Raw genomic sequence first — 11744 nt, 5'->3', positions numbered from 1 at the left:
TGATATCAAGACACATCAGCATAGTGCCTAAATAATTACATGTCTACAGTAAGAAATGGCCTTGCAATTTGTAAAAATACGATTATACTAAGTTAATAGCTGTGATCCCAGATCACAGCTACACTACAAATGTTAATGCTATCAGATGATCAAAACTATGAAAATAAGACTGAATTTGTAATAAACTGGAATAATCATTTGACTTCCAAAGCCTACTCATTGAAGTAAAAGTCTCACAGTATAATTCTAGTTAAAAAAAAAAAAAAAAAAAAAAAAAAAAGATTCATGACATTAATGTCGATGATCTGAACATGACATGTCCCTCCTTTTTCAGAGGTGTAAGGACAAACTGAACTCTTTGGCTATTTCAGTCATGAACCAGTGGCCTGGAGTTAAACTTCGAGTCACAGAAGGCTGGGATGAGGACGGCCATCATTCTGAGGAGTCTCTGCACTATGAGGGCCGAGCAGTGGACATCACCACCTCAGATCGGGACAAGAGCAAGTATGGCATGCTGTCGAGGCTGGCTGTCGAGGCGGGCTTTGACTGGGTTTATTATGAATCCAAAGCCCACATCCACTGCTCTGTAAAAGCAGGTGGGTGGACTATATCTGTCTATACTTAAGACTTAGAGACACACAGTCCCATTAGATGACATCGTGCTCATGATGCCCACTGAATGAAATGAGACAAAATTTCACTGCTGAAATGCAACATTTATTGTATACGCTCCTTGGTCAGTTTCCTTATGTTTTTCTGTTAATGATGACTTTCAGCCACAACAAACATCGTCACACATGACAACAGCTACACAGTAACACAGCATCAATGGTGGCTCACCTTATCATTAACACTGTGCAGCAGCTGGTCCATTTCATAAAGCTCATAAGATAAGATAAGGACTTCCTCCCACACCTTTTCTGACGTCAGGGGAGGCTGCATCCAACATTTACATTGTACATTTCGCTCACTCTGTCTTTTTTATTCTTCATACAACTGATTCAATCACTTTTTTCTTTGCGGAAAGATTTTCTGAAATTTGCATCATTGTCCCTATTTGAAAGACTGTTGTATTCTTCCCCTCTCCATGACAACATGCTTTTTACCCTGCCTTGAAGTGTGGCCTCGTGGGACACTTTTCACTTCTGATGTAGTCCAAACACAAAAACATAAACATAAACCATGAAATGGTTTGATTAAGGCATATCCCTTGCATGACCTGTCACCCTCTATGACTCTTCACAATCCAGCAATATTCAAGTGCTTCAGTTGCCTAACTGTGGGGTTAATGGTGGATTTTAAATGAATATCAGTTCATCTAGTAGTTCAGATTCACTTAGAACCCACATATGCTAACCAATTGGAGACACTAGAGGAAAAGTCAGGAGATCAGAAGGATTCATCATCTAGGAAGAATGAAGAAGCTTTGTCTGTACCAGCTCTATATGGAAAGTGTCCTGAGACAACTTCTGTTGTAATATGGCGCTATACAAATAAAATTGAATTGAATTGAATTGAATTGAATTGAATTGAATTGAATTGAATTGAATTGAATTGAATTGAAGGTCTTTATTTAATCATGTGCTTATCTATCCAGTAGATTTTGAGATATTTTCCTGTATAACTGAAAATGTTGACTTATTACAGTGCTGAAAAATCAGCAGAGGAGAGGGCCTCCTTCCTGTTCCACTCCTCCTCTCATCCCACCTGGAAATAAGAGGTCGAAGGAAAAACTAGTTGCTGTATGACTGAATGAAAACTTTTTCTGCCATGATCATATTATCAGAGCAGTTAGATTTGTTTATTCTGGCTGAGACTTGGTTAAATACAAGTGACTGTGTTGCATTAAATGAAAAAAATGTCGATATTCCTTATTGTACAGTCGTTATTTGTAGTCAGTATTTTTCATCAGCCGTGGAGAAAGACTGGCTGTGAATGTTCTCCATTCTCTCTTTTTTGCTCATTTGAATCTCAGATTTTATGATAAATGTTATTCCTAATTGCTTTGTGTTTTAATTTACAGACCCCATAAATGTAGTTATTAACTCTAGTAAGTGTTACTGTTTTGAATCTTACAGAAAACTCTGTGGCAGCTAAGTCTGGAGGTTGCTTCTGTGGTTCCTCCTCGGTGATCCTGGCAGATGGAAGAACTAAACCACTAAAGGAGCTCCAGGTGGGGGACAAGGTGCTAGCTGCTGATCAACAAGGAAATCTTGTTTTCACTGACTTTCTTATGTTCATGGACCAGGATGGACAGATTACACGACAGTTTCATGTCCTGGAGACTGATGAGCCATGCCGCAGACTGACACTGACTCCAGCTCACCTCGTCTTTGTTATGAACAACAACAATACCAACAGCAGTGACATTACGGCTGTGTTTGCCAGTAATGTAAAACTTGGACAGTGGCTTCTTGCTGTTGGGAATGACTGGCCAGACCACCTCATCCCTGCAAGAGTGACAAAAATTGATGTGGAGCATTGTGAAGGGTCTTACGCACCTGTAACATCTCATGGAACCATCATAGTTGACCAGGTTTTGGCATCCTGCTATGCAGTGGTTGAGGATCATGACCTTGCACACTGGGTGTTTGCACCAATACGACTGTGGCACTCATTCTTGTCACTGGTTGGGTTGGTGAATGAGCTCAACAGAGTGCACCAAGTGGACGGTGTCCACTGGTATCCAGAGCTCCTCTACCATGTGGGAGGTTGGCTTTTGGACAGCACCTCTTTTCACCAACAAAGCTGAGATATAATTTATGCTTTAATAGACTCTACATTCACACTGGTTCCAACCCTTTCCCAAAGCTAAGCATTAAAACAATTGATTTTTGTGTGCCTGCAAAGACTGTAGAACCATGCACTGGAACTTAGATGCATCACTTTCAAGATATCCCCTTTCAGACACATGTGTATTACTTAAAACCCAGTTTAAAGTAGTTAAACAGTGACATTGTACCCTCAAAAACAACTTCTGGGATCTGGAAACATGGCAGCACTGCTACAACAAGGTCATGGTGCAAGAAATAGCTCCTCTTTTGTTCTCTTTTTTTAAAGAAATTTTGGCTAACTTTGCGTTTGTTTACAACCTATCTGACATTGTCTGACTGCTTGTGTGTCTTGATTCCTCTGACTGTAAGTGATTTGGTGAGTACAGTGTTATCATTACTGAGAGAAAAGTAGGCCAACACTGCAAAAAAACCCACCCAGGTTGAGAATGGAATTACAATTTAAAGAATGACACATTTTGTTTATTTGGGAGATTTTCTTTATCGTCTTATCTAGTGTCAGATGAGAAAATCAATATTAATTGTTTAATATGTTTTATATAAACCCAAGGTTCTGCCCCAGCTTAGCACTGAGACTTAACGCACCTGGAAATGCTAGCCTACAGCGCTAGCAGTTGCATTAGTACAGCAGGTTTGTACACAGCTGTAACTCTGACATACTTGTCATTTCTCTCCCCTCTAACCCGTTAACAGTTAGAACCCCTTGGTATTAACTAGTAAATGAACTAGTTATGGTTCAGTTCACAATGTGGAATTTTGAACTAATATCACACTTCCAAAAAAATGATCAATTCAGAGTACTTGTACTGTGTACTTGTACTTACTTGAGTATTTCTATTTTATGCAACTATATAGTTCTACACCACCACATCTCAGAGCCAAATATTGTAGCTTTTCCTCCATTACATTTGCCTGACAGCTTTAGGTATTCATTTTTATTTTTTTGTAGGAGAGCATTTTTACTTTTAATGCTTTAATTACATTCTGCGAATAATACTTAAAAAGGCCATAATGTTTTTAGTGCAGTTTTTAATGAAGGATCTGAAACTTCCTTTACTATTGTTACTTTTTGGGGAAAAAAGATAATGGATCCTTTAAAAAATGCTGTGAGTGTGACTTGGGTGGAGGAACTTTGTGGCTGTTGGCTTGTAGTCTTCTGTTTTGTGAATGATTTCTTGTGATCATCGTTTACTCGTAGATATTTCCCAAGACTGGCTGGGCTGGATGCTTCAACTTGATGTGTTATTTCAAATTGGTTGCCAATGTGGCTAACGATGTGGTTGACTTTTTCAGAGCAGGCAGTTACAATTTGCATAAAAACTTGAGATTGTTTTCCATTGGAATCTTTACTGGGTCATTTATAAAACTCCTTCAAATATTCATAGCTACGACTGAATTGCTAGTTGCACTAGCCATACTGGCCATGCTGGATGCTATAAGACAGTGCATTCACATTCATTCATTAGTTGCAAACTGAGTTTGACTAAGTTGAAATCACCGTTGTATATGTATATATATACATATATACACACAAATATATATGTATGTATATATATGTGTGTGTGTGTGTGTGTGTGTGTGTGCGTGTGTGCGTGTGTGCATGTATATTGAAGTTATAGAAAGGCATGCTAACAGTTTTCCTCTGCTTTCAGTCTTTGTCCTTAACTAAACACGTCCTGGACTAATCTCTGTGCATATAGACACTGACAACATCTTGAAAAGTGACAGGAATGTGGCTATTCATATCTGCAGTATAGCTGAATCCAATTTGATCATGCGATTTGTCTGGGACGAGACAGGATCAAAGTCAGTGGGACTTCCTTGTTTAAATAAGGGCTCAATGCAATGTCAGTAACGCTGACAGTTATCTGGCTATTTAATGAGGCCCCATGTGTTTGTCTGTGTGGACTGGAACAGGACAGTGGAAGTGCTGTTTTGATTTCTCTTGTCAAAGACACTGGAACCCTCTTCAATGAATTTACACAAGTCTACAACTAAATAAATATGGAGATCAGATAATAATATATATATATATATAAAATCCTGGTAATATATAATATTTATTGATTTTTTTCTGCATTACTGACAGAACGGTTGTTAATGTTCTATATGATATATACAAATGTTAAATTTGTCAGTGTATTTAGGTCTGGTGAATGAATTGTTGATTGTTGAGTGATTGTTATAACTGACTGTTCAGGCCAATTGTATTTTCAGGGATGGATATAAAGTATGACATTAATAAAATATATTTTTTATACACTGAATGATGACCTCAAACAAAGGAAATGTGTGGCAGTGATTGTTTCATTTAAGTATACTTATGCAGGCAGACAGCCCACTTTAATCTCCCTGAATGTATTATATTACCCACTCAAGGCTATAAAACTGTAATTTACATTCTGTAGAATTACACTGACAGTGTCAATTGCATTAGAACACATTTTGGACTCTGGTTTGCCATATGTGCATCTGTCAACATATGGGAATATGGGATTTTTTCCAGCACACTCTCCTGGGCCATCCCACCGAGTTCAAACAAGGCTACACACTTAATACTAAAATCACTATTAGGCAACCACTTGCTTCAAAATGTTGAAGCAACAAGGAATGGGTTAATTACTTCCTAGATTAACTGACTACAATTAGGTTTTCAGAGTCAGATACCTCTTGGTGTGGGGTCCACCGGTCTGTCGGGCTCGGGTGGGCCCGGGTGCAGGTGCCCCCTGTGCTCACAGTCCCTGATGTCTCTCGGTGTGGACGACCCCAAAGGTGGCCTTTTCCTCAGTCATTAGTGCCCTGTCATGTCTGGTTACCCCTGTCATCGTCCGCAGTAAGAATGTGTATATGTGTGTGCGTGTGTGTGTGTGTGTGTGTGTGTGTGCATGTGTGTGTATGTATGTGTGTATGTGCGCGTGTGTGCGTGTGTTTATGCATGTAGTTGAGGGTGGGTGTTTGTACACACGGAGGGTGGGAGGGATGGGTTTTTATTGTTGCTTTATTTTGATTTCTATTGTTTTTAAATCCTGTAAAGCACTTTGTGTTGCATTTTAATATGTATGAAAAGTGCTATATAAATAAAGTTTGATTTGATTTGATGTTAGGTTTTGACTGAGTTTACAGGAGGTGGGAAAACAGTTAAATGTTAAGTGAGTATTTTAATGAATTAAAGGCTATGACTGAGCTCAGCAAAGCCAGTCCTTACACTGAGCTGAAGTGTAGACAGATCCAGTCCCTTGGTTAGAGTCAGTAGACAGGTCCAAGTTCTCGTGCAGAGCAATTGACTGACCCAAGTTCTTCTGTGAGAGTAGACCAACTGGACACAGACAAGCAGTTGTGGGCTAGGAACCGAATCACAATAGAGAAAGCACAACCAATTAGGTATACTGAAGGTAGAGGAGACAGGAGGAGACACCAGGAAGGGGAAACACTGGAGCACAGAGGGGGAAAAGGAGGGGAGACTGCAGATCTCCACAACCTGGTTGAAAGTGAAATGCAGTGAACACCCCTGCATTATATAAATGAAAGCACAAAATGGCACATAAATTCAGCACTTGGTTAATTTTTGTACTACTTGAAGGATATGTGCACATCATTAGGCTTCAACTTGTGATTTTGAGAGGCCACTGGCAAGTGAGACAATTAATATGAGAGGGTGATTATGAAAATGGAGATATTATAAATGCAGTCATTGAGGTGCATCCTGACCATTTGCTTGCCATTAGCAATGGCTTCTATCTATTATATCAATAACTGACCACCATTTAGCTCTTTATAAAGCACTAACATTTCAGGTTATAACATGTTTGTAAAATTGATTTTTTTGTGCCTGTCCCTACATATTTAATCCTTTTTTCTCCTTTCTCCTCCTTTTTTTTTTTTTGATTTTTTTCCCTACCATTGGTTACCAAAATTAGGTTACACATATTCACAGGACCACTGAGCAAATGTAAAGCTGTAAAATGTAACTGAATTTCACACATGAATGATACTGCAGAAAAAATACACATTTCATTGATTACATTTCTATGAATACTGAGTATCAGCATTTTGTCTGTATACAGCTGTACACAGCAGCATGTATACATGCCCCCCTTGCCCCTCTGGCCATCTGCTCCACATGTTAACACATGACAATGGAGCAACCTTATGACCTTCACTGACCAATCACTGACATGCAAAAGCATGTTCTTCAGGCACGCAAGGAGGCTGGGCTGTCTGGAAGTGGGTTCTTATAGCAGATTACAATAGCAGGATTATTTCAATTCAAACATGAATTCATAATAATACTTATTATTTCTACACAGGTTCTATAGTTTAGTAGTGGGGAGCTGGGTTCAGCCTATGTCTACTTAACTTATATTTGTTCAATTTAACCCTTTTTAATCACCAGTAGACCTGTGTCACCTACAGAAGTCCTGCAGTTGTTGGACATGCACACGCTATCCCCCAGCCTCATGAAATCCAGCACGTTATTCTTTTTTCTACCCCCAGAATTTGCAAGGGCACACCTTCCCACCCTGTCCTCTTACTCCTCTACCACAGCTTGTTTCTGCCTCATTGTTTCCACTCGGTTTAGTTTATCAATAGATACCCATGACGCATTAAAGGACCATTATGTAGGATTTAGTGGCATCTAGCGATGAGGTTGCAGATTGTAACCAAGTGAATAACCCTGACCCGAGCACTCCCTTTCCGAGTGTGTAAGAGAACATATGGTGACCACGAAACTCAAAATTCCAGGCTATTGAAACATGGCGGTGAAACATGGCAGACCCCATGGAAGAGGACTTGCTATTTTTGTAGATATAAAGAGCTAATTGTAAGGTAACCAAAACATGTTGTTATACACCAATGAAATGATCCTTTATCCTTTTTGCGTATTACATTTTCAGTAAAGTAAGATAAAATTTTATAAATCCCATCCTGGGTAATACAATTGTTACAGCCAGCAAAGAATAAAAGAGAAAGATTAAAAATACAATAAAAAAGGATACAGAGTAAAAAATAAAAATTAACACATATATGTATATTATATACAAGAGTATAAGCATACTGTAGCCATGAGAAATTCCACTGCCATATTTAACTGCACATGAGTCAGATATGGATAATAAATATAGTATTTGTACTATTGCACAATAGAAGAATATATAACACAGTCAGAAATTTGCAATATTGTGCAAGATGTAATGGATTTGAACATATGTTAGCATAAATAACAGGAGTGCAGAACAGTAGGTTTGTGATGTTGTAACCAACCCTTTCAGGTTCCAGCACCATTACATGAGACCAAAACAGACTCAAACACCAATTTGTACTGAAACTTAAACCTATGTCAGTGATTGTTCCCAGGTGCTAACTTTCCACAATATCCACTTTCATCAGACACACCAACCTAATCAATCTACAAAGGATTTCAGAGCATCTTCAGTGAAAGCACGTCTGTCTCAATGGATGGTAAGATGGTCATTAGGACTGGTATATGAGGCTGATAAAGTTGCCAATTAGGTAGCAGCCTGAGAAACACTAGATCACATAGCAGATTTGAAGAGATGGAAATGTCCACTGACCATTTTAACTGCTGGATGAGGTGAGAGAAAGTCATCCTGTTTCTTAGCTTTTGGTGCTCTCTTGTGTCTATTCAGTGAATTACATCACAAATTCTATAGTTACAGAAATGAGTGATGGAAACAGCCCAGGGATGAGGCAATGGTACCACAAGAGTGGGGAAACTGGGTTGTCACAGTAATAGGAACTTGCAAGGAAATATTAAGAAGTAATAATTAACTTAAAAAAAAAAAAAAAAAAAAAAAAAAAAAAAAAAAAGCAAAACGAATTGGTTTAAAAGGGTATAATTATATATATGGGTATGGTGGGTAAACATACCCACTAGAAAATCACTTTTTCCATCATAATCCTTTCAGCCTTTATCTTCATTCCATATTTGTTTATTTCAACTTTTGGAACCTGTTCCAGATAATCTAAAAAATCAGGTTAATACCAGAGTCACATTGCTGAAAAAGGCAATGTAAGACTTTGAAGACACTAAGTAAAAATGTCTCAGAAATTCTCAAACACAGAGAGCTGGTTCAGATATCACAGTAAATTCTTTTTTTTTTTTTTGGGGGGGGGGGGGGGGGATTTCTATTTTTTTATTTATTTATTTTCTTATTTTTTTCAGCCCTCCAGGACAAGTGAATCTGAAATTTGCATGCCCTGAATCCAGTCGCAAGAGTGGAAGAGCAATTTCTGATATTCATTTCATTCTTGGAACAAACCTTCAGAATAATATTCAGACATGCAAACACGGCGCCGAAAAGCGCTATTCGCTTTTTTCATTTCCAAAAAGGTTACTTGAGTGAATCGCGCAGATCCGAAGAGTTTTTGTTTGGGGGGGGGGGGGGTCGCGGAGCGCGGGCGCGCGAGGACGTAGTTGAGGACTGCACTGATTTCGGAGGGACGACTTTTGAGGTAAGCGTTGCACATTTAAGTGTGATTATTAATTGTCAATGAACAGTAACTACAACAATAACTAGGCTATAGGCTATAAGCAGCAACTGTAACGTTAGTCAGCTACTTCTCTCCACACGCGACACGCAGTGTGTGTGCGTGTTGCTGTGGTAACGCTCGTGGGGTGCTACTTGCTAACTGTTTAATCATGCTGCTTTTAGACATTATGTTAGCTAACTTTATCAACTCTGCATTGATTTTCAGAATGAGGGAGTTTGAAGAGAAAGACGCACACATAGTCAAAGAGCTGGATTCAGGTTGTAAGAGCAGTTGGAGATGGTCATGGATGAAAGTAGACACATCAATTGAGGTGAAGCAGGTTAAGCACACTTTCCCGTTGTCAGACTTTTTTAGAAAAGTTGACAAAAAGGGATGTGCTAGGTGTATACTATGCACCAAAGAAATAAATTACTCAAGGTGGAGTCTTCATTCAATCTAATGGGAGACATCATCAACCCTAAAAGTTCAAACATGAACATTACCACATTCAATGCCATCCAGACAACAAAGTACTACATGAAGGCTAGGGGAATGACAGCAACTGCAATGTTCAGGAGAGAAGATGAAAAGTTTGCTGTTGTAGACAGACAACTGTGCCAGAACATGAGGGCTGCTGGAGGGAAAGACAAAGCACAGAGAGCAGAGAGGCTGATGGAGAAGAGAAGGAGACAGGTGTAGTGGACACTGAACCTACAGTACACGTGTACACACACACTCACACAATCAGTACAACATGTACTCAGTACACAAATACCACAAACAGTGATCGCTATTATTAATTTATTATACCTTATTTTTTGTTACTTGATGTTATGTTGCTACCTTGTTCTTGGACAAGACTATGATTGTATAGCCTAATCATATTAATAAAGTCATTTGGATTCCAGGTGGAGTATGGCTGCAGGAGCTGCTCTGTGAGTGCCAAAAGTGCTGAAAGGACGGCTCAAGAACTGGAGAAAGTAGCATGCCAGAGGCATGCAGCAAAACAAAGGAACGCTGCAAGGCGCAATGCTTTAGAGGTCTTGCAAAAAAAATAAAAAATGAAGCGCTAATCAGTTCTCATTGGAAAATGATAAACCTCTGTCATTGTAAATAGTTTTTTGTTAGTTATTAAACACGAATTTGGTTATTGCTTAATCTCTCTGTCTCTTATTGATCTGATGAGCCTCTTATATGTTTTCTGGTTTAATTTTTTCAATTCAATTCAATTTTATTTGTATAGCGCCAAATCACAACAGAAGTTGTCTCAGGACACTTTCCATATAGAGCTGGTACAGACCAAGCTCTTTTATCTACAAAGAAACCAACAATTCCCCCATGAGCAAGCACTTGGCGACAGTGGCGAGGAAAAACTTCCTTTTAACAGGCAGAAACCTCGAGCAGAACCAGACTCTGGGTGGGCGGCCATCTGCCTCGACCGGTTGGGTGAGAGAGGAAGAGCAAGAGAGGGAGAGTGAGACAGACAGACAGACAGACAGACAGACAGACAGACAGACAGACAGAAATGCAGTCAGAGAGAGAGAGAGAGAGAGAGAGAGAGAGAGAGAGAGAGAGAGAGAGACAGAGACAGAGACAGAGACAGACATGCAATCACAATAACAGTGACAGTGGATGTAATAACAGCAGTAGCAGTTGCAGTGGATGTCAGGCAGGGCCAAGGCAGGAGACGCAGCTGCAATCCACAATCCAGATTCAGCCACTGTCCATGGGAACCTGCAAGACGACAAAGCACAGAGACTCCGGGGAAGGAGCTAAGTTAGTAACACACCGTGGTAGGACATGAAAGCGTGCGGACGGAGAGGGACAGAAGGACAGAGGAGCTCGGTGTATCTTTGGAGTTCCCCCGACAGTCTAATCCTATAGCAGCATAACTAGGGGCTGGTCCAGGACAAGCCTGAGCCAGCCCTAACTATAAGCTTTATCAAAAAGGAAAGTTTTAAGCCTACTCTTAAATGTAGAGACAGTGTCTGCCTCCCGGACAAAGACTGGAAGATGGTTCCACAGGAGAGGAGCTTGATAGCTAAATGCTCTGACTCCTGTTCTGCTTTTTGAGACTTTAGGAACCATAAGTAGACCTGCATTCTGGGAACGCAGTGTTCGAGTAGGGCAATAAGGTACTATGAGCTCTTTAAGATAAGAAGGTGCCTGGCCATTTATGGCTTTGTAAGTAAGGAGGAGAATTTTAAACTCTATTCTAAACTTTACAGGGAGCCAGTGCAAAGACATGTTTAACATGTTTTTATTATACCATGCAAGTAAAAGAGCGATCCACCAATTACTGGTACACTTAACACACAATATTGCACATTTGAAGACTTGGATAACAATTTACCTGTTAATCTCTGTCACCTTATGAGAAACCCACTGAAGGTATTTGTTGTCAGACGCAGTGCTACGCTTGCCACCTGCCGCAGCCAACTCTCTCTTTTTTCAGCTCTC

General features: G+C 39.6%; 1 protein-coding gene across 1 annotated transcript in view; it reads left to right on the top strand.

The window, feature by feature from the left end:
* LOC139338959 (tiggy-winkle hedgehog protein-like) overlaps nt 1-3012 on the top strand; it is a 4617-nt gene extending 1605 nt beyond the window's left edge. Inside the window, exons 2-3 of the mRNA XM_070974334.1 lie at nt 335-596; nt 2079-3012. Of these exons, the coding sequence (XP_070830435.1) occupies nt 335-596; nt 2079-2752 (936 nt within the window). The 3' untranslated portion in view covers nt 2753-3012. The remainder of the gene's footprint in view (nt 1-334; nt 597-2078) is intronic.
* Nucleotides 3013-11744: the final 8732 nt, after the last annotated feature.

The sequence above is a fragment of the Chaetodon trifascialis genome, chromosome 11, assembly GCF_039877785.1.
Source record: "Chaetodon trifascialis isolate fChaTrf1 chromosome 11, fChaTrf1.hap1, whole genome shotgun sequence".
NCBI lineage: Eukaryota > Metazoa > Chordata > Actinopteri > Chaetodontiformes > Chaetodontidae > Chaetodon > Chaetodon trifascialis.
The sequence above is the reverse complement of the archived record's forward strand: the minus strand, read 5'-3'. Positions and strand labels throughout refer to the sequence as shown.